This window comes from Petromyzon marinus, chromosome 7, assembly GCF_048934315.1.
Source record: "Petromyzon marinus isolate PM22_M1 ecotype Great Lakes invasive population chromosome 7, UKy_Petmar_22M1.pri1.0, whole genome shotgun sequence".
Taxonomy (NCBI): Eukaryota; Metazoa; Chordata; class Hyperoartia; order Petromyzontiformes; family Petromyzontidae; genus Petromyzon; species Petromyzon marinus.
This window is the reverse complement of record NC_133673.1, coordinates 14,690,931-14,714,491: the sequence shown is the minus strand read 5'-3', so window position 1 is coordinate 14,714,491 and position 23,561 is coordinate 14,690,931. Positions and strand designations below refer to the sequence as shown.

General features: G+C 42.8%; 1 protein-coding gene across 2 annotated transcripts in view; it reads left to right on the top strand.

Annotated features, from left to right (window-relative positions):
* Positions 1–7,511: 7,511 nt before the first annotated feature.
* The window catches only part of CKAP5 (cytoskeleton associated protein 5), a 30,530-nt gene continuing 14,480 nt past the window's right edge, over positions 7,512–23,561 (top strand). For both annotated transcript variants that reach the window (XM_032949272.2, XM_032949271.2), the window contains exons 1-26: positions 7,512–7,704; positions 9,121–9,238; positions 10,510–10,700; positions 10,835–11,041; positions 11,169–11,340; positions 12,461–12,593; positions 12,734–12,837; positions 12,941–13,054; positions 13,664–13,768; positions 13,903–13,992; positions 14,150–14,314; positions 14,635–14,763; positions 14,873–15,061; positions 15,637–15,738; positions 16,023–16,133; positions 16,245–16,337; positions 16,487–16,672; positions 16,798–16,892; positions 17,251–17,308; positions 17,439–17,564; positions 17,876–18,015; positions 18,826–19,000; positions 19,433–19,546; positions 19,744–19,872; positions 20,434–20,628; positions 21,818–21,950. In XM_032949272.2, coding sequence (XP_032805163.1) covers positions 9,182–9,238; positions 10,510–10,700; positions 10,835–11,041; positions 11,169–11,340; positions 12,461–12,593; positions 12,734–12,837; positions 12,941–13,054; positions 13,664–13,768; positions 13,903–13,992; positions 14,150–14,314; positions 14,635–14,763; positions 14,873–15,061; positions 15,637–15,738; positions 16,023–16,133; positions 16,245–16,337; positions 16,487–16,672; positions 16,798–16,892; positions 17,251–17,308; positions 17,439–17,564; positions 17,876–18,015; positions 18,826–19,000; positions 19,433–19,546; positions 19,744–19,872; positions 20,434–20,628; positions 21,818–21,950 — 3,313 coding nt within the window. In that variant the 5' untranslated portion in view covers positions 7,512–7,704; positions 9,121–9,181. The remainder of the gene's footprint in view (positions 7,705–9,120; positions 9,239–10,509; positions 10,701–10,834; positions 11,042–11,168; positions 11,341–12,460; positions 12,594–12,733; positions 12,838–12,940; positions 13,055–13,663; positions 13,769–13,902; positions 13,993–14,149; positions 14,315–14,634; positions 14,764–14,872; positions 15,062–15,636; positions 15,739–16,022; positions 16,134–16,244; positions 16,338–16,486; positions 16,673–16,797; positions 16,893–17,250; positions 17,309–17,438; positions 17,565–17,875; positions 18,016–18,825; positions 19,001–19,432; positions 19,547–19,743; positions 19,873–20,433; positions 20,629–21,817; positions 21,951–23,561) is intronic.

Here is a 23,561-nt window from a genome sequence, read left to right as displayed (position 1 = left end):
CCGCACGTATTAGGATGCTCTCATTCAGCAGTGGATTGACAAAGCACTTCATTTACATGCACAGCGACTATCTGCATAACAGAAACAGTTATACAATCTCCTTGCCAATAGGTTGTGGGCATATGTGAGCGTGTCGATTGTTTTTAGATATTTGTGGTGAAAAACACGTCTCAAGAAAACACCGATGCCTGCTGCGGTATATGTTGGAGTTTGAGCGTCTCTCTCCCCGTGGTCGTGGTGATTTTTCTCCGGATCCTCCGGTTTTTTTTTTCCCTCCACACTTAGAAACATGCGTTTAGAGTATTTGGCTGCTGTAGATTTCCACATAAGCCACTCCGTTGAGCTATCATTTGTGGCCAGGTCGCTTCTGGAACAGAGCTCTATAGTACCTCAGTGGGCCTTACCTGGTAAATAAATGAAAAGTTCAGTGAAATTGTTTAAAATTGTATTGTGTTCTTTGTTTTTTTCGGTAAAGTCACGTAGATAGAAAAATAATAATAAACATAAAGTTAATATTCTTATTTTTTCTATCAAGGTTACTTTGCCGAAAGAATCAAAGAATATGAATTCCTGCAGTCACGAAAGTTTTAAGTCAAATTTTTGTGATTGGGTAAAGTAATCATACAGTTGCTCTGGGCAAGTGTCATTTTACTAAAGCTCACCATCACATGAACGTCCCGTTCTAATAAGGGTCACAGCTGCTGCTGGACCAGAGCCGTTGGGAGTTTGGAGTGATGGGGTTTATACTGTAACGGTGTAACCCATAAAATTGCAGAGCGGTTGCCTGAGAACTCGATACTGATTCGAGTTATTGACAGTTCCCATAAGGCCTGGATTCTGAAATGGCTATAAAAAATATGTTCCAGTTGAAGTGTCGGTTCTCCTTCGCAATAGTAAAGTCAACGGTTAGGGTTATATTTATCTCCAATGACGATGACATTAATACAGCTACACATACGCGGTACACTGTATATGCCACCTTGTATCGCTGAGAATTAACCTGCAACTTATAATCAGTAAATTTCGTTAATGAGTAGGAATGTTTTTTTTTTAACTATAGTATGTCATTCAATTGTAGAATATTGTAAAGTGGCAATACATAGCAATTCTGATTTGAATGTTCCATCAGTTTATCAGTACTATAACATTATTGTCAGGATTGTGTTCCCCTTACGCACACAATGCAATATCCGTCATTAAATATGAATGTATTGACAGCCGCGGATGAAACAGCCCGTGCAAAACCATTTTCACAGTTTCTGCTTCCAACACGACCGGCCATTCAGCTCACGGACTGTGTTGCCGGGTTTGCAATGAGTGTACCGTACTCTCTGTACTATATATCCAACCTTTTGGGTTTGCAAAAAAAAAAAATGAAGCTTCACACTCAGGGTCGGATTAAGGATTCTTGTACGCCCTCGGTACTTCTGTTTCGCAGGTTTTAAGTGATAACTCTGTACAGTTGGCACTGCTGCCCATGTTACGACCGTGCATTGTGTGCCACAGATAAAGAGATTATTTGAAATTATTGAAAAAAACAAAGTTAACCCTTATATTACAAGCTAAAATTTCCTAAACAATTTTTTGACTACGATTATCAAATAGGATGACACAGCTTTAAAATGATGCCGTTTCATTTTAATCGATAACATTCAACAACCAAAAAAACACGGTCACATTTTTTTCGTAGGCCCTTTAGTTTTCGTCTGCCCGAGCTAGGCACTGTGCCTAAATGTGCATATTGGACAATACGACCCTGCTCACACTGATATGTGGAATAACAATCCAGAAAGCCCACAACGCATTGTCGAAGAATGGCTTGCAAAGGATATTTGTCACAAGACTTCTCCCAATACAACATTCTTCAAGTGGCCTTGCGAAGCTGTGTTTCCTCGCTGGAAGCACGTGCGAAATTCTAATGGGGACACAAAACATAAAAAAGATATGATTATCCGATTGCTGTTGGTGGAGAAGACAGCGAGAGCGGCACGTCTTTGCCATAACCTGACACAAATAAACATTCGCCAGCGCGTGTTGTGTCTTGCTCAATGTCGACAACTGTTGCTGTGTGGACGCGCGGTGGCTTGGTGTCAGTGTGGAGGCAAGGAGCTGGCATGCTGGGTCCAGTGCCTCCTTTGTGCTCCGCACCAACATCGAAGCGACCGGCAACTCCACACAGCATGAACACTGGAACACCGTCACCACCGCCATCAGCCGTTTGTTGTCCATTGTGTGCAACAACAAAATAATCTGTAAGTCATCATGAGTAAGGGGAATGCATTTAGGACAAAACTGTCCCCAGGCAATAGTGTGTGTGTGTATTGATACGTGACTTTATCGAAAAAAGAGTATGTGTATTGATACATTAATACTTTCATTTTACAATTGATCCTCGTGGCGGTACCTTGGGGTACCAAATAATACAAATTGTCCGAGGCAATTAAATATTTTATTATCAGAGTACGTTTTTTGTTTGCATTCTGACCACAAGTATACAAGTATTGTAGTTAATGCAGACATGATTCCTTGTAAAAGGTTTCAGTTTGGTGTTTTAACATCTTAACACCTGTTTTGTTGCCAGAAAAAAGGGGGAAACCTCTTCTCATATTTTAGTACTGGCAAAGGAGGTCCCATGATGTAAATGTATATAATTACAGCCGTTTATCAATCCACTGCTGGATGAAGGCCTTATGCTATGTCGGTCATGAGGTTTTTTATGTACTTCGCACTGGTTAGTGTGAGTTGATGGTGAGGGCAGTCAATTACCAAAAACAAATATTACCTTGACTGAGGAAAACGCTTTCATAAAATTGGCATCAAACACAGACATTGTAATATTAGCTGCAGACAAAAGGCTGATCCACAGTTGTGATGTTCCTTGTAGTTTATGACAACAAAATAAGATATTTACTGACCAAGGGTACCTACCTTAACATTAAATGAGACCCGACCAATACATTGGAACTTAAGGCAACAGAAATAATTGAAAATCATAAATTCACAAGGAGGAACCATATTTGTTTAAACCAAGGGCATCAAAACCACCAATACTTTTCGGTTGGCCAAAGATTCTCAAAATCGGTATCCCATGAAGACCAAAAACACAATCATTGGTTCTGCTACATATAAATGAACATTAGACGTAACAAAATACACAGCATCACATTTGTAGCTCCATAAAAACGTTTTTGGATTAGATCGCGTAAATATAAATGTGTCGTTAAACCCGCCACAACCCGACACAGCCGATAAGTTAGGTTTGTCACGTAAACAAAACATGCCAATTCTTTATGAGTTCAGCACACCGGTCAATTTATTAAAGCTGTTAAACTTAACCTGAATTGCATTCTGACCAGTTTTGAGAAGGCAAACAGCCTCCTAAATCTAGATGTTCTGCTTGGCCATGGCCCCAATATAAACATAACAGACAGCGTTCATAAAAAAAATCCACACCGATGCCTTTGAATGCACGCACACATCACCATCACCCGCAACAAAAATGCTCTCTCATCCGCAGACGCTCATATCTTGGGCAAAAACTATGTCAGACCAGAGGAGTGAGATTAAACATGGCAAAAAGTGCTACAATTGAATGGATGAAATTATTCAACAGAGTACTGAGTGTGAAAAACAAATCTGGTAAGAAAAAAGAAAAGTGAGAATGCAACAATAACAAACTGCCGGTTATTCCAGGAGTCATTGATAATTTGGCTAGTTTTTTGGAGAAACTAAATCTGAGTGACATTTTGCACAGTACACAATAGAAATCTTGACCTGGACTGGTCCCAAGGATTAACTTTACTCAAACTACAAGTAGTTTAACGGAGTACTTGAACTTGTGGCAAATGCTATGTTGGACTGAAGATATGTACAAGAATAAAAGAATATCAGAGGTACATCACATTCTCACAAACACAATTGCCGGTAGCTACGGAACACGTCTGCCAAACCAAGGACGTTCAATTGATTTTGATAATATTGATGTTATATGCAAAACTAATTACTATTGGCCAAGACTATTTTAAAAATATATTGGAATTGACAGAAAATAATCCAGTATTTTAACCGAGCTGGGTGCAGCTTGGAAACGCATCATTAAACAATCAGATGACAAACCTGAATAAAAAAAAGTATTTACATTAATTTAAACCATAACAGCATCATTATACCATTACTAACCAATTAGTATGTAAACGTGTACCTGATATGAGCATATTTAACATTTATTATAATCTAACAACCATCCAGTACAAAGACTTACCTATGACTAATCAGTTTTACTACGTGAGTATATACTGTATTCACCTTTATATTACCAGAGCTAACATTGATGGCATCACGTCCCCTATTTAAGGCCCAACGCTGGAAAACATTTGAACAGTTATGGCTGCTGCCTGTTGATGCTGGTTCTAGCTACCAGCAAAACGTCGTACACATTTCAATGTTGTGAGATGTCTCTACAGTTCACCGGTGTGCTGAATCAGTTATAAATTGACGCGCTTTTTCACATGCAAACTTTATTAATTGGCATTGCCGGGTGGAGGAGGGTTTACGACACATTTTATTTCAGTGATCTGACTCAAAAGTTTACATAATGAATCTTAAATTACGTATTATTGCAATGACCGTGTGAGTGAAATTACCAAGGCTGGCTACGTACGGTGCAAAATAAGGTCAACATTCATACATAGAGGTGAAGGATATAGAAATAAGAGGTGGACTGGTGGTGGCTTTGAGGTCAGAGTGACCGGGTTCAACTCCCCAATTCTGTATAGCCTGTATAGACTGATTGCACAAAAATGCAACGCATCGCATTTAATCTTGGGTCGATCACTCAATATGACGACATTTTAGCGTGGGGAGTTTCAGCGCCCGAATAAGGACGCACGTGAAGAGATCCTCAATAGGAGTGCTCTGACATTTACTTCTGCAAGCTGCAAATTAACACATCTCATAGAGGAAGCGCACACAGTATTCGCTCACTCTCGAAACGAGAGAAAACAGGAGGAATCGCACAGACAAGCGGGAAAGCAGCAGCAAGTTCTGTGGTCTTCTATTTAATAAAGTGTTGTCGGCCTTTTGTAATAAATGTGTTTTCCTTATCACGCGTTGTTTCATTTTATACTACTAGCTTTACTACCCGGCTTCACCCGGGACTTGGATCCACCACGCTCGGCCACCTCTTGTCTCCCCAGTGGCGATGTTCACACACCACACCAGTTACTTGTTTGAGGCTGAGTCTACCTAGGGGAGGCCCAGGACCGGTTCAAATAATCTTCAATAATCGTCACCGGTGGTGGCCGTGCTATCGCTGGGTTCAATAGCGCAGCGCGCTAACCACTACACTACCGCTCCCCCCACACACACACACGCGTCCATAGGTACACATACACGCGCTTGCTGCAGACACACACAACTTTCAGGGTGCGTACGGCAGTAAACGACTGAAATAATAAACCAATACTGCACGAAGAACGCCTGAGACCTGCAACACATTTGTATGGCACTTTACTCGCGGAGGGTTGGAGGAGGGGGATGTGTGACGTCAGCAGGCACACTGCGCGGCGCTTCCGCATGCGGGTGATATCACAGATGTGACGTCACAGCTTAGTTGCTGTGCAATATATATACATTATTGCGCCCCCCCCCCCCCCAAAAAAAGTATATTTGTATACGTTTTGCATGGTGTACAGTCTGGAAAGTACCCACATGCCAAATTTAAAGTTTGTCGCATGTCGGGAAGTATGCTAAACATTTTGAACAGACACACATTCACAAATTCCCCTTTTATATATATTTGCTTCAGTGATTTGTTAACCTTTAATATACTCTGCACTCCTGTCGTTTTTTGTATTGTTGTTGTAGCGTTCTGACCCCGTGCCCCGACTGGACATGTCTGAAAAAAAAAGTCCTGTATAGCTCATCAGATTCCTCCAATATAAATACATAGTACAGTATTCTGATTAGGTCACGAATAAACAACGCAACTGAATTCAGTTTCATACTCTTTGGTTTCAGTTTATTTATTTTTGTATAGCCCTGTGAGCCATTCGGCTCTTGAATCGGGTGCAACCACAACAAACAAAAAACAAAAACACGAACAAGAAAAACATCTTAAAGTGACTTTGTGAATACCACCAACACCACCACCACAAGTGCATCGCACGCGTGAGACTCGGGTTACAATTGCGAACGAGATGCAATGCGCGCCCCAAAAAAAATACAAAAATAACGCGTCGCATAACACGCTGCATAAAAACCAACAACCCCCAATATTTATATTCTTAGTTTTTTCGGTAAAGTCACGTTGAAGAGAAACAACAAAATAACAAAATATATATAAAACAATAAAAAATTCTCACGACGTTTCGACCATAACTGAAACGGTCATCTTCAGGTGTGTCGGTTTGCATAAATTTATTTTTAAACGGCGCATTTATTTATATATTTAAAAAAAACGTTAGCGTCACGCGCAGCGATTTGGCAGTTTACCCAGGACTAGTCCATCTATATTTTGAAAAGAGGAGGGGGGGGGGCGAAATTTTAAAATGTATGCTGTCTGAAAGCCAATGTAAGCGTGAACAATCAATTAAGAACTGAAATGGTTTATCAAATCTTTCCAATGATTGCTAAGATAGAATCCATCTTCTCGGTTGAAATTGTCAGTTCTTAATTGATTGTTCACGCTTACATTGGCTTTCAGACAGCATACATTTTAAAATTTCGTCTCCCCCCTCCTCTTTTCAAAATATAGATGGACTAGTCCTGGGTAAACTGCCAAATCGCTGCGCGTGACGCTAACGTCTTTTTTTTTTAATATATAAATAAATGCGCCGTTTACAAATAAATTTATGCAAACCGACACACCTGAAGATGACCGTTTGAGTTATGGTCGAAACGTCGTGAGAATTTTTTATTGTTTTATATATATTTTGTTATTTTGTTGTTTCTCTTCAACGTGACTTTACCGAAAAAACTAAGAATATGAATTACTGCAGTCACGAAAGCTTTAAATCAAAATTTAACCCCCAATATTCTTGGTTCTTTCGGTAAAGTCACGTAGAAGGGAAACAATAAAATAATAAAAATATAAAACAATACATTTTTATTGTTTCCCTTCTACGTGACTTTACCCAAAGAACCAAGAATATGAATCCCTGCAGTCACGAAAGCTTTAAATAAAAATTCAACAACCCCCAGGTTTGGAGGAATTCCACTGCCACGCTGTTCAACACTAAACTCCCAAGTAGAAACACAAGGAAGGGGGGGAGGTGTGGTGGGGGGTTGTGGGGTGGTGGGGGGTGGTGGGGGGGATGTGGGGGGTGAAGGGTTGTGGGGGTTGTGGGTGGGGGGTTTGGGGGTGGTGGGGGTGGGAGGGTTGTGGGGGTTGGTTGATGTGGGCGGAGTTCACAATTTTTTAAATCGCATTGTTATCACATTCCGACCAATCGGTGCCGCGCTTAGCGCGGCGGGGCCCCCAACGTATCCGTCGCCGCCGACCAATCAGCGTCGCGTTTCTTCGCCCAGTGGCGGGTGACGTCGCTATTCAAACCGCTCCGCATCGCAAGGCGCCTCCACCGCTCTCTCGTTGGTGATTTTTTTGTTGTTGTTAAAACCGCGAAAAAAATGATTTAATCGCATAACCTTCGCATCCCCGAAGATTGTCATTTTCTTTACATTGTAACGACGCAGCGCAAGCTTCGGGTGAGTTGGGAGCGGTAGTGGCGGTGAAGGGGGTGGGTGGGGGAGGCATCTAGGCTAGGCGAGCGCCTCTCCGCGGGCCCTAGGCCGCGCGTTGCGTCGGCCTAGCGCCTGCGCTGTGCGTGGCGAGTTCTCGTCTCTCGTCTAAATGTAACACACTCGTCATTTGTGCCCTTCACGTCGGGATTGCGTTGCATTGTCCCGAGCGCGACGCCCTCGGTGCGAGCGGTCGACTCGCGGACAAAGCGCGCTGCCGCGATGCATTTCTCCCCAACACCACCACCACCTCGCCAGAAGCGTCGAGGGCCGGCCACGGCTTCGCCGCGTTACTAACAACGAACGCGGCGGCGTGTTTGTGCTCCCGTGTTGAGAGTCGCACTAGGGCGCACAGCTGCCTCCCGTTACGATTTCCTTTGCGAGCAGCGTAGAATTTACTCTGAACGTTTTACGTTCGGACTGCATTATACTTTTTGGTTGATGATTGCGCACTGCGCTATGAACGCGCCCCTCCGGGTTACCATTCGCAGTCGCTGCTCGCGAGTGGTCGCTGTCACTTGGTCCCGTCCCCCTCAACCAACCCCACCACCTTCAACAACCGGCAGTGATCACTGTGGGTGAAGTATGGTCAAACAGAGAGCAACAACGCCCGGTTACGTTGATGTTTACATTCTTACGGGATATATTTCAATCATGCTGCGGTGAGCGCACTTGCGCTGAAAACTCGACCACCTAAGTTCGATTCGCGAGCCTCTGTATGTCAGTGGCGTATGATATCGGAAATGGTTCTGGGCCTCGCTCCACTTCATCAATTCGCAATAACTCGCTTTGTGAAGTAAGGTCAAACAACCCCTCGTCACGGACACGGTGTGTGAAAGCCTTCATTCAGGAACGAGAGCTATTCAAGTGTCGAGTTTCCTGTTAGCAGTTGCATAAAACGCCTTGACATTTATTTTCCTCTGAACGCAGCATTAAGGTATCCACCAATGGAAATGTACTGTACGTTGAACGTATTTAGCACCATACGTAGCCAACCGTGCTATGCGGAGGTACGGGGAAGGATAATCTGAACACACAGCACAGATACCATAGGGAATAATGTGTCCCCTATGGTATTTTATGCAACTGGCCCCTGGGGCGTATTGTGTAAGTAGCGCCTCGCCCGGCTGAATGTTGACTGTCTGGAATAAAAAGTTGCTTATAATTAAAAACTGTCAACAGCAGTGTTGAAAATTGCTTGGAGCAATTTAATAGGTGAAATTGCATGCAGTGACTGATGCGTGCTGTGTGCGCGCACAACCGGGTCTGTCGGGAATGGGGGAGCGGTAATTATTTCCGATACGACACACCCTTGACGGCTGCACCATTGCCAAAATGTCCGTGCTGTTGTTGTACATTTACCTGGTCGGTACCTTTTTACAGTTGTCGGCAGGAGAGAAAGGCCAAAATTCCACGCGGGTTAAGGTGATCCTTGGATGCAGCCATGGCGGACGACAGTGAGTGGATGAAATTGCCAGTTGACCAACGATGTGAACACAAGGTGGGTGTATACTTTGCACATGTGCAATACTTTGGTCAGTCCACTGCTGGATATGGACCTCCCCCACACCGTGTGGGTCTTGGGGGTTATTTCATCAACCATACTGGGCAGCATCTACCTGGGAGCATAGTGCATTATAAGTGCTTGGTAGCAGAGGGTAGTTAGTGCAATTCAATCATGTTAATTTTGCCCACTACGTAGCCTGTAACACGATATATGGTGGTCTGCCATACAAGATCTGATATTGAGGATATTCTGGGTGATTTGGTCATCGGGTCGACACGTAATGAGATTGAATTTTCCTTTTAGGTGTTTTGTTAACATTCGTTGTGTATTTTGTAAATAAATAGTTGAGAATTAAAGCTATTAGAATGGCTAAGACTTATACCTTGCTTTTTAAAAGGTCTTCCTTGAAAATTAGTTCATTTGCTCAATTGGCTTTCACCTCGTATATTAGTAATGTTCACTTGGCTGTAACTCGTGACATGAATTCTTTCTTTTTATTAAAACACATCTCAAACAACAGAATTAACGGCCTCTAAGAATGCCCACGTGTTTCCCAACTTGTAATCACGGGGGCATTTGCATTCATCCCACTTTGCATCAGTTTCCTTTTGTCTTTTAAGTGGTGTGTGTAAAGGGAATATATTACAATTGCTGTCTTGTAAATTAAAATATCCGCACTTAAACTGTAAAAGTAAATGAGCATGTCGGCAGAACGAGTACTTTCACATGTAAAATAGGTATGCAGAATGCATAATCTATTTTCCCAAAGTAGTTATTTTTCTCTTGATAGTGTTATTAATACAGCATTACATAATCATTCCATCAGCATCAGTCATGGTCTGTCCACTTTTGGATTAAGGCTTCCCCATTCTGTCGCGATCTCTCGCATTTTTGCAATGCCACAATCCATCTCGCTCCAGCACATGACTATTACTATCTCTGTCAGTCTTCCCCTCGGGTCTATTTTGTCATTCAGTCACCAGTCTCAAACATTGGCCATCAGTCCCTTTCAGTGATGTGTCATGCCCAAGCCTAGTTTCCTAAATATGATGCAGTTATTTTATTGATCCATGTGTTCCTGTTTCTGTCTCTTGGTGTAAGTATGTTGAACTTCTTTCGCACTGTTCGTGTCCAACTGTGCTAATCGGAGGTGCGCAATTTTCACATTTTGTTATACTTTGAATTTGTATAAAATAATCAATGTGGCATATTGTACATGGAAGAGTTACTTTCTTTGTTCCATTTTATTTCATTTCTGTTTTTAGGTTTGGAAAGCGAGACTAAATGGTTACGAAGAAGCACTCAAGATTTTCCAGAAATTGGATGAGAAAAGTCCAGAGTTTTCTAAATATTTGGGCTTAATCAAAAAGTTTGTCACCGACAGCAATGCTGTTGCACAACTCAAGGGCCTGGAGGCAGGCCTGATCTTTGTGGAAAATGCCAATGTAGCTGGGAAGTAAGTTTTCCACATTCTGTTATTGACATTCCACTATCAATATGCAGCACCGAACCTGCTGAAATTTGCTTCATGTCGGTGCATTGACTTTCAGTTTGAAGCACTGAACTTTGATTTTTTGTACATTTTTCTAGGACTGGTGGAGAAGTTGTCGCAGGTATCGTGAACAAGGTGTTTAACCAGCCCAAGGCACGTGCCAAAGAATTGGGAATGGACATCTGCCTCATGTACATTGAGATTGACAAGCCAGACCCAGTGCAAGAGGAAATGCTCAAGGGATTGGACAACAAAAATCCCAAAATTGTTGTAGCTTGCATTGAAACGTTCAGGAAAGCACTTTGGTAATTTGCATTTGACAACCACTGTCATGCACAGTTCATGCGGTAGATAGTCAAAACATATATAAACTCGAATTATTTTTTGTTCCTAATTGTGTTTCTGTTTTCATATCTTGTATGTCTCCCCCAGTGAGTTTGGTTCCAAAATTGTGCAACTGAAGCCAATCGTAAAACTTTTGCCAAAATTATTTGAATCGCGGGACAAGCCAGTGAGGGATGAGGCAAAGTCACTGGCCGTGGAGATTTACAGGTGGATTCGTGATGCGTTGCGAGCACCACTCAAGAATATTAACCCCCTGCAGGTGAGAAGCAGTGGCTTATCTTGACTTGTTAAATGCACTGTCAGCAGCATTTTTGTACAACATTGTTGAGTGCATGTCCAGACAGGCATAATTCTATTATACAAATGCCTTTAAACTTTTTATGCTGTGTTATATTACTGGACATTTTAGCCAATTATTACAATTCCAAGCCAGGAACAGTGAATCCCAATTCGGATTATCTGAGAATTTAACTTGAAAATTATTCATCGAAGAAGTTATACAGGGGACAAATCTTAGGAAAGAAATGTTTCTATAGGAATCGCCAAACTTTTGTAAATTAGCTTCCAGTTATCGTGTTTAAACAATTATATAAATATTCTTGGTTCTTTCGGTAAAGTCACGTAGAAGGGAAACAATAAAATAATAAAAATATAAAACAATAAAACTGTCACGACGTTTCGACTGCAACACAAGCAATCATCATCAGGTGTGAAAACCACGTGACTTTACCGAAAGAACCAAGAATATGAATCCCTGCAGTCACGAAAGCTTCAAATCAAAATTCAATTATATAAAGTTTCATTTTTTAATTGAAACAGTCTTTGAGTTGTTAAATATCAGAATTTTGTGAGTAACATTGCTCTGTCTTTTATTGTGAATACAGTACCTCATAACATCTCTTAAAATTATTGATTAAGTTAAATATGATTATGAATGTGTAATGGATTATCTTATTTTCCTAATATTTTCTGACTCGGCAGTTTCCCATGGGAATGCCACCCTTGATACTGACTTTTCGCAATTTAACATTGTGGAAACCACACATTTCTCAACATCTGTGCTCTTGTATCGTTTAGTCTCTATGTACTGTAGGGGCAGTGGCTGCTCATGTACTCGTATTTAAATTGAAATATTAAGTAACAATACAGATCAAGCCATAATATCTACCAGATGTTTTGACATTTAAGATGTGATGTCACGTCCCACATGTGTAATGATGTCTGGTGACAAAATGCAACTTACATATGCCGTCAATAGTGGTGGTTGTTGCAGGGTATTTGATCTTTGGGCCTGTTCTTTGCAACTGATATATTAAAAAAAATCAAGTATAATGGGAATATGAAAACCTTTGGAGTAAGAGCTTGCTGTTTGTTTTCAGCTCAAAGAACTCGAGGATGAATGGGAAAAGATGCCCAACACGCCTGCCAAGCAGACCCGGTTCATGCGCTCTCAGCAGGACCTCAGGATGAAATTTGAGCAACAGCAGACCGACAACGGAGACGTCGCCGCTGGTGCGTGTAGATTTTATTCTCGTTTAAATCCTTGTGTCTTTACGTACGACACGTGAATGGATACCCAGAGTTTCGTTTTGATTAAGTGAGGTGTTTTGAAATTAGAGCGGCTACTTGAGCTTGAGACATTTCATCGGCAGGCCATGAGGACGAAGCTGATGCTGCACCGGCTCTCGATCCGTACGATCTTTTGGAGCCCATGGAGATCCTCTCCAAACTTCCGAAGGATTTCTATGACAAAGTGGTTCGTAAACCCCAAAAAAATCCCATAATTCACCCCATGTTTTTAAATGAAGTTTTAGTTGTTGGTTTTGACGTTTATTTTCTGTGCTTTTTGGTCTGTGTAGGAAGCTAAGAAGTGGCAAGAGCGCAAGGAGGCCCTGGAAGCATTGGAGGTGCTGTTGAAGCACCCAAAGCTCGAGCCTGGGGACTATGGTGATGTGGTCAGGGTTTTAAAAAAGGTACTTTTTAAATCATTAGACCTCCTTTTGGCGTCCTCTGGTCTAGCACCAATTGAGACGAGGCTCCAAAGAAATCCGTCTCTGGTGTGGACCAATCGGTTTCAAGAACAATGCATATATTATCGGTGTGTGTTTTTTTGCATTTGAACCACAAGTATTGTGGTTAATGCACACATGATTCCTTGTAAAAAGGTTTCAATTTTGTTGCCAGACAAAAGGGGAAAAACCCTATTATATTGTACTTTTAAAAGTTAGGCTATGAAAACATGGATGTAATTTTTAAAAAGAAAAACAAAACTTGATTGTGGTATGTAATAGTTGTGGTGTGTTTTTTTTTCGAACATTAACCCTCCAATTTTAACTACTTGTGTACAGGTTATTGGAAAGGACTCGAATGTTAATGCACACATGATTCCTTGTAAAAAGGTTTCAATTTTGTTGCCAGACAAAAGGGGAAAAACCCTATTATATTGTACTTTTAAAAGTTAGGCTATGAAAACATGGATGTAATTTTTAAAAAGAAAAACAAAACTTGATTGTGGTATGTAATAGTTGTGGTGTGTTTTTTTTTCGAACATTAACTCTCCAATTTTAACTACTTGTGTACAGGTTATTGGAAAGGACTCGAATGTTATGCTCGTTGCACTGGCAGCCAAGTGTTTGGGCTGCCTGGCCGCTGGGCTTCGGAAAAAGTTTCATACTTACGCTCCTCATGTAAGTCACTTTGTTTCAGGCAACGTTATTACACGTAGAAGTACTTAATGAATTGCGTTCAGCCTAGGCAGCCTTTAGCTGAATTTTAAGTGTAAGGTTCCTTTCATTGAGCGTGTGATTCCATGTCTGCACAGGTTATGTCTACACTGCTTGAGAAGTTCAAAGAAAAAAAGCCCGCAGTTGTACAAGCACTTCAAGAGGCTATAGATGAAGTCTTTCTTACGGTAAGCGCTTAACGCTTGCAAAGAATGACCCGTGCACTGATGACCTCCTTAGTGCACGTTGGCGAATGCAACACTTGTTTAAGAATTGGAGGGGTGGGGGACAGGAGAAGGTAAAGTATTCAGAGATTCAAATGGTGTGACGACTTTTCTTGTACAGACGACGCTGCAAGTGGTGAGTGAGGATGTGCTGGCCGTGCTGGACAATAAGAATCCAAGCATCAAGCAGCAGGCCTCCCTCTTTTTGGCTCGGAGCTTCCGCCACTGCACGACCAGCACTCTGCCCAAGTCGCTGCTCAAGCCATTCTGCGTCGCTCTGCTCAAAGTTGGTCCAGATTTACGGAGGATGTTTTGTTTGTATGGTGTGCAGTTGAAATAAAATGAAGCAGATAAATGTATGCGTAAACATTATTGGTATTGACGAGCATGTATTGGGACAAGAACGAGGGTGGAAAACATAGTATGTGTAGACTACAAAAATGTCAGTGCAAAAAAGTAAACGATATACTAAAATAATATTGCATTTCTGCTTAAAGTTTGTATTTGGTCTATAGTGTAGCTCGTTAAAAAGTTGAAAATCTATAATAGGTTTGAAAGCATATTATTAACAAGTGATTTTCATATGTTTACTCTGTGTCCTCACAGCAAACAAATGACTCTGCACCAGAAGTAAGAGATGCTGCCTATGAGGCCCTAGCCACTGCCCTCAAGGTGGTTGGGGAGAAGGCAGTCAACCCTTACCTGGATGAGGTGGACAAGCTGAAACTCGAAAAGGTGATTACATGAATCTTTTCTGCAAGCGTTCCCTGATCTCTTGTGGCACCTGCATTCCTCTTGACACAGTTAGATGTCACCATCAATGTCACGTGCTCTCCGTTAACAGATCAAGGAATGTGCCGAGAAAGTCGAACTGGTGCAGGGAGGCAAGAAAGTGGGCGGCACAGCCACTGCTTCTAAGTCGGCGAGCCCATCGGCCAAAGCTGGGCCAACGGCGTCGGCAGAAACAGCCCGATCGACCACATCTAGCAGACCCTCGGGACCGCCCAAAAAGGTGGCTGCGGCCGGTGTCAAGGTCAGTACTTGGCACTGGTGCAGACTGGTGTAGACATTCAGAACACAATATTGGCACACCTCATTGGGACAATCTGGCTATGCAATATTTTTCGTATTCAATATACTTTCGTATATGTTTGTGTTAAAATAGAAAATTAAGAAAAAACTTGTCATCTTGTACAGTGATCAAAAATCACGGAATGCTCGTAATGTAAAGTATAAAATATATTTTAACATCTACTTTTATCAGCTACAGCCTTGATCGATTTTGTAACGTTACATGATAAAAAAAAACTTTAACTATCTAAAGCAAAGTATTTCTGGTAATTGCTAAGTGTTCATGTCAATAAATGGGGGCTGAATTCCTCATTTAGTTATTTTACCTACTTGTCTCCTTTAACCAGTGCACACTGTTTCTTGTTGAATTACTTGAGTTTTATTAGGGACCTTTTGTGTGCAGACTTTTGCAAGGAGCATGCATTAATAGATGATTTAATTCGTGGCTCAAGGCATTTTTAAGAGAGGTGGCTTTTGTTGAAACTGCACGGCACGTTGTGACGAATGCTGGCTGAACGTTATGCGTGGGTATTGCAGCCAGGTGGTCCGCCAAGAAAAGCTGCGGCGGGTGGTAAGGCTGCAACTGCCAAGGGCAAGAAGGGGGCAGAAAAACAAGACGAGGTTGAGCATGAGCTTTCGGTAAGAGCACAGTGCTTTACAGTTTGGCTTAATGCAATTTCTAAGTACGTCGGTACCGCCACAGCATTTGCAATTGTTCTGGTGCTCACACATTGCGAAACCATGTATATCTTTGCAGGTGATAAATACATTTTTTACTCGTTTTCATAGAACTAACGTTTTCATGATCTCCCGGTGTTTGTGCGGTTTGCATTGAGCTGTTGAATCAGCATGTAGTGCATGCAGTGCTGACTGTGCTTTTGTGAGCGCTACATGGTGGGTTTGTTGGCTGCGTTTGCCCACAGACGGAGGCGTGCGAGGAGAAAGCTGCTGCAGTGCTGCCACCCTCCTGCCTGCAGCAGCTGGACAGCAGCAACTGGAAGGAGAGGCTCGCCAGCATGGAGGAGTTCCAGAAGGTTTGTGACCACGTTAACGACATTGGCGTATGCTGCAGCTTGTGTGTCAAGCGGCAGGTGTAACCTGTGGATTTGATTGACACCTTTGTTAACCCAGTTTCATGTACACAGGCTGTAGAGACGATGGGAAAAGATGAAATGCCGTGCCAAGCTCTCATAAGAATGTTGGCCAAGAAACCGGGCTGGAAGGAAACCAACTTCCAAGTAAGGGTTACCTGCTGCTTGTTTTTGCAACGATCTTAGCTAAACATGTCACATTTTTTAAAGTTGCGAGGTAAGTGAAAATATGTTATGTTCTTATGGTTCAAACTCGGAAGATGACATTGACGTGAGTGTTTGAACACACGTGGCAGGTGATGCAGCTGAAGCTGCAGATTGTGGCACTGGTGGCACAGAAGGGTAATTTCTCCAAGACATCGGCCCGCATCGCCCTGGAGGGCCTTGTTGACAAGATCGGCGATGTGAAGTGTGGAAACTTTGCCAAGGACGCCCTGACTGCCGTCTCGGAAGCCTGCAATTTGCCGTGGACTGCAGAGGAGGTGCATCAGCAGTGAATGCACAATCGTTTTTAGTTTATTTTGTTTTCCATTATGTGGTTGTGATTGGAGCTGTTACTGAATTGTAGGTCTGCTGAATTTAACTAAGTGTATTTATGACCTTTCAGATTGTTGCAATGGCATTTGGTCAAAAAAATCCAAAGAATCAATCGGAGACGTTGACCTGGCTTGCGAATGCTATAAAAGAGTTTGGGTTCGCTGGGTGAGTATCATCTCTCCTCTTACAGCAGTGGTTTCTTATCTGTGGTCCGCAAGGCAGTGATCCGCTGGGACTGTTGCACCTCCGATTAGCACCTGCTTAACCTGGTTGGTTAGCACCTGCTTAGCATGGTTGGTTATCTATGGTGCAAAAGAAGTTCAGCCTGCGTACAACTATATTTTTACCAAACCACATTTTTAACCACATGGTGTTCCATGACTTTTGAAGGTTGACATCGGTCTGCAGGTCCAAAAATGTTTATAACCACAGCTCTACGGCATGCGCATTTGGTGATTTAGTATCTTAAGCCGTACTGAAATGTTTAAGTTGGAAATTAACTTTTTTTTTTTGCTGTTGGCAGGGTGAACGTAAGGGCTTTCATTAGTCACGTGAAGACTGCGCTGTCGGCAACTAATCCGGTCAGTGAGTGATGGAGATTAGGCGCTTGCCTTATTCAATACTTTTAAGCGCTCACAATCGAGTTTCTGCTCGTGGTGACTGGTCTCAAGATATCGGCTGTTTTGCTGTGTTTTTTTTCCCGTCACGCAGGCTGTGCGAACCTCAGCCATCGCTATCCTGGGCGTGATGTACCTCTACATGGGACCGCCACTTCGCATGTTTTTTGAAGACGAGAAGCCGGCATTGCTGAACCAGATAGATGCCGAGTTTGAAAAGGTACCATTCTTCCCAGTCTTCCAGGGTAGTGTTTCTTTGGTTTGTTCGGTTTGTTCTTACAGACCTTCCAATGTGTAAAACACACGGCCTGTTTTTTTGTAACTTCTCGAAAGCTGTTTTTTATTCGGATCCATTTTTTTTTTTTGCAAGTCCACTTTTAATCACCACTCGATACAACAGCCTCACGATTGGCTGCTCGTTGGTCACTTCTCTTCTCAAAATGAATGTAATGGTTTTTTGTGTGTTGGATTTAATGCTGTGGTGCAATGACCCTTTCTACCACTGCCTTCCACAACACTTGTTTTGCATAGACAAAGGGACAGACTCCGCCTGCCCCCTTCAGAGGACAAAGTAAGCGTGGGGAGGACGCTTCCGAGGATGCGGATGGGGAGACGGAAGTGGATTGCGTTATGGTGAACGTGCAAGATTTAGTAACGCGGATAGATATATGGTAAAGTATGCATGCTGCTGTTGTTCCTTTTGTATCTCCTCGCGCAAGTTAGGATATGTAGAACTTAAGCCGGGTTATTTTATAGGCACGTGACTTAGGGTGCCACTCAAAGTTCAGGTTTGTTGTTTTGAAGTTCACCCACCTGCTTGGTGTTATTAATTTACCTGTTAAACTGAACCACGGCAAGCTTAAAAACAACTCTGCAATATTTACTGGCTGTTCAAAGGAGTTGAAAAAAGACATTGCATTCAATACATACAGTCAGAGTATAGGCATATATGTGGAGAAGAGGAGGGGACCCTGAGAATCCTGTGAATATTAACAGATTAGAAATACATTTTCAGGCTCTTAATAAAGTATACTCATACTTTTTAGACTCTCTCATACCCTTATACTAACACATTTGGGAGCGTGTGATCCAAGAAAGCTGGTGCTTTACTTTTCCATGTGCATATTGAGTGGCACCCAAATGTAACCATTCTCCCCCCCTAGTGATGTGTAATGAATTGCTGTGATTGTGTTTTAGGAAGTTATTCTTTTTAAAATATTTTTTTTACAGTCTTGCATTTTTGTTTAGGTTTTATCTAATTTGCATAGTTTTATTTTACACCTTTATATGTATGTCACGCTATCTTAAAAATGTGTATCATTTTAATACAAACATTGATTTCCTCAGACATTTGATGCTTGGTATTGTGAGTGGTATTTCATGATTGTTATGAATACATTAATAACATCACACGCCTAGTTATTTGATGTTGTGTTTTTTGCCTAATGCATGTATTGTCAATCTTTTGTATTTTTTTTCAGCAACAAAATAACACCAGACCTCGTTACCAAACTTGGGGACAAAAACTGGAAAATCAGGAAAGAAGGCCTGGACGAAGTCGTTGCCATTTTAAACGAAGCCAAGTTCATCACTGCCAACATTGGGGACCTGCCGGGCGCCCTGAAGAGCCGTCTCAACGATTCCAATAAGATTCTGGCAAGTCCAATGCAAAATCAAACCGTATCGTGCTTGATTACATTCGTAAAATTTCCACGGTTTTTATTTCCGACTGCATTCTTAATTGTTCTACATGTGTGTGTGTGTGCCGGTGCGGTAGTGCAGCGGTTAGCGCGCTGCGCTACGAACTCGGAGTACCGGAGTTCGATTCCCACTCATGGCCAACACCAGTTATGATCATCTGAACCGGTTTTGGGCCTTTTCTAGGTTGGCTCAGCCTCAAATGAGTACCTGGTTTGGTGTGTAAACATCGCCACTGGGGAGACAAAGGCGGCTGGGGGTGGTGCTGACCACCCACCACCTCGTGTGCCGGCCTTCATAGGTGCTACTCGCTAACAGCACTTGTCCCAAACAGTCTGTTGAGGCTATATGGGGAATTTTTCTTTTGTGTGTCGGTGCACTGGAGTGTAGATGCAACAGACGCTCGGCATTCTGCAGCAAGTTGCCACAGCAATGGGGCCAAATGTGAAGCAGCACGTAAGGTCGCTGGGGTTCCCCATCATCGCCACCCTTGGGGATGCCAAGGTACCCGCTTACGCACTGTATAATTATGTAAAGCCGTGTGAAATCTCGCGTGATGATGGCGGTGACCGCAGAGTATCCCGTTTTTGCAGGGCACATTTGGGGGGTGGGTTGAGCGGAAAAGCCGAATATTTTGCAGCGTGATTTCTAACGTTCGTGTGGTTTCTAACATTTGCGCGCTCTAATAATTCTTCGGGCAGAACACGGTGAGAGCGGCAGCCCTCGCTACCCTGAACACATGGGTGGAGCAGACGGGCATGAAGGATTGGTTGGAGGGAGAAGACTTATCCGAAGAGCTCAAAAAGGAAAACCCTTACCTGCGACAGGAGGTGCGCTTTGCATTTACCTCGTTCACGTTTAGGCCTTTGTACTTAAAAAAATATTTCTATAGCCAAGTCACCCACATGGTTGAGCCTGTATTATGATGGGATGGCCTACCACGTTAACAAGCATTATAGGCTGCAGGGTTGTGCTGCCTTGTGGATCGGGGGTGGCGGTATAGCAAGATCCATAGTTGTGCTGTACTTCTGTGCTCCCATTAATGTTGTCCCCCACCTTTACCAACCTGCACTCACCAGCGAGGTGATGTATGGTTCAATCACGCCAACGCATGGGGGGGCCTTCATCCAGCAGGATATTAACAAGAGGGCTGTTCATATGTACTTTCACCTTACGAACATTTTATATGGTTATGAACACATTTTACTATTAATCATTCACAAAAAGTGCATTATATAACTGTATGTTGATTTTTTTACAAAGCTCAGAGTTCTCTAATGACCGTAGAGACGTTCACGAGGATGCTGACAAAAAGGGTAAACTTAAGCGTTTGTTTGTTTGCCCTGAATGTGTGTGCATTTTTGCTGCCTACCACCGCCGCCACCATGTAGCTGCTGGGCTGGCTCGCGGAGAAGCTGCCGGATCTCCGCACGGTACCGGCCGACCTGGCGCTGTGTGTGCCGTATCTGTACGCCAGCATCGAGGACCGCAATGGGGACGTGCGCAAGAAGGCGCAGGATGCCGTGATTCCCTTCATGATGCACCTGGGCTACGAAAAGATGACCAAAGCCACTGGAAAGTTGAAGGTGTGGAGGAAACCTTGATATTGTTTCATGAAGTTGTGTGGCAGATCTTCTCTGCTATTCCCCAGGTCGAGGCTTCTTCGGTCGATGGGTGACCGAGCTTGTTCCCCGTGTAACCCCCAGGGTTTGGAAAGCTGTTCCACAAGATATTAGGATCTCTCCGAGTCTGGACGTTTTATAATGCGTCTTAAAACCCATTTACACGCTTCCGCTTATTCAACTTTTAGTCCATTTAGTGAATGGATTCTTAAAATGTATAAATAATTGTTTTCATGCCGAGCGTGTGCTGCTGCTGTGTCCTGTACAGCGCTTTAAGAGCCTTGATGAAAAGCACTGTATAAATGAAATTATTATTATTGTAGTTGATAGTCGTCTTCTGTCGTGTGGCTCATCTAGATGCAGAGCAACAACTACAGTTTCACATTCAGGTGGTCTCAAGCCAGATAACCGCGTCAGGAGCAGCGGCGTGTATCTCTGTACTAGGTGATGGTATATGGCGGGCACGATAGGTCAAAAGAGATGTTCTCTTACGATGCTCTTGTTTTTACCCATTTTGATTTCGCGCAGAGCAGTGCAAACCTTTGCGTTAGAGAGTTGTCCAGAGAAGTGCATATAACAGATTTACCTCAAGCTTCGAGTGAGCTGGTCCGCAGAGAAAAAGCGCAAAAGTCCCATACTCTTCCATATTCGACAAAAAATTAAGCCCAGAACCAAATTGCTTTTTGCCGTCATTGGTGGCCATCAACTCGGTTCACTTAATGAGTCAACGACGTGTATTCCATTATAGTTTTTCTTTTGGGAAATCGCGTAAATATAAATGTGTCGTTAAACGCGCCACCACCCGACAGCTAATTGGTAAGCTTTGTTACATAAACAGAACATGGCAATTTGTAACTAGTTCAGCACACGTGCATTCGAACCGAGAATCTCGGCAGTACTCGCTCATTGCTCTGACCTCTGTGCCAACTGGCCACCTCAAAAATTGTTAATCTTTTACAACACACTTGAGAGCAACTTGCTATTGTCCTACATGGCTCCATTTATTAGATTATCTAACGCTCCCCTGTGCTTGTATAATAGTAATGCAGTAAAACAATACACACACAAAATCTTGAGATAATAATTTAAAGTAATTATTTGCTTAGTGAGTCGGTCGCATGACATTTACATAAATTTTGTGTTGTCATTCAAGGCTTCATCAAAGGACCCAGTGATGGCTGTTTTGGATAAGTGTCGGCCAAATGTTCCTGCCAAACCTGCTGCAAAAGCAACGGCTAAATCAACGGGGGCCTCGGCATCCGCAAGCGCAGCGCCTGCCAAATCGGGTATTGCTGCATTTTCTTAATTTGGTAAAGAGATGCATGTACAGTGAGAGGAAAAAAGTATTTGGTGCCCTGCTGATTTTGTACGTTTGCCCACTGACAAAGAAATGATCAGTCTATAATTTTGATGGTAGGTTTATTTGAACAGTGAGAGACAGAATAACAACAAAATCCAGAAAAACGCATGTCAAAAATGTTATGAATTGATTTGCATTTTAATGAGGGAAATAAGTATTTGACCCCTCTGCAAAACATGACTTAGTACTTGGTGGCAAAACCCTTGTTGGCAATCAGAGGTCAGACGTTTCTTGTAGTTGGCCACCAGGTTTGCACACATCTCAGGAGGGATTTTGTCCCACTCCTCTTTGCAGATCTTCTCCAAGTCATTAAGGTTTCGAGGCTGACGTTTGGCAACTCGAACCTTCAGCTCCCTCCACAGATTTTTGATGAGATTAACGTCTGGAGACTGGCTAGGCCACTCCAGGACCTTAATGTGCTTCTTCTTGAGCCACTCCTTTGTTGCCTTGGCCGTGTGTTTTGGGTCATTGTCATGCTGGAATACCCATCCACGACCCATTTTCAATGCCCTGACTGAGGGAAGGAGGTTCTCACCCAAGATTTGACGGTACATGGCCCCGTCCATCGTCCTTTTGCAGTGAAGTTGTTCTGTCCCCTTAGCAGAAAAACACCCCCAAAACATAATGTTTCCACCTCCATGTTTGACGGTGGGGATGGTGTTCTTGGGGTCATAGGCAGCATTCCTCCCGCAAACACGGCGAGTTGAGTTGATGCCAAAGAGCTCCATTTTGGTCTCATCTGACCACAACACTTTCACCCAGTTGTCCTCTGAATCATTCAGATGTTCATTGGCAAACTTCAGACGGGCATGGGTGTGCTTTCTTGATCAGGGGGACCCTGCGGGCGCTGCAGGATTTCAGTCCTTCACGGCGTAGTGTGTTACCAATTATTTTCTTGGTGACTGTGGTCCCAGCTGCCTTTAGATCATTGACAAGATCCTCCAGTGTAGTTCTGGGCTGATTCCTCACCGTTCTCATGATCATTGGAACTCCACGAGGATGAGATCTTGCATGGAGCCCCAGACCGAGGGAGATTGACAGTTCTTTTGTGTTTCTTCCATTTGTGAAGAATCGCACCAACTGTTGTCACCTTCTCACCAAGCTGCTTGTCAATGGTCTTGTAGCCCATTCCAGCCTTGTGTAGGTCTACAATCTTGTCCCTGACATCCTTGGAGAGCTCTTTGGTCTTGGCCATGGTGGAGAGTTTGGAATCTGATTGATTTATTGCTTCTGTGGACAGGTGTCTTTTATACAGGTAACAAGCTGAGATTAGGAACACTCCCTTTAAGAGTGTGTTCCTAATCTCAGCTCGTTACCTGTATAAAAGACACCTGGGAGCCATAAATCTTTCTGATTGAGAGGGGGTCAAATTTCTTATTGCCCTCATTAAAATGCAAATCAATTTATAACATTTTTGACATGCGTTTTTCTGGATTTTGTTGTTGTTATTCTGTCTCTCACGGTTCAAATAAACCTACAATTAAAATTATAGACTGATCATTTCTTTGTCAGTGGGCAAATGTACAAAATCAGCAAG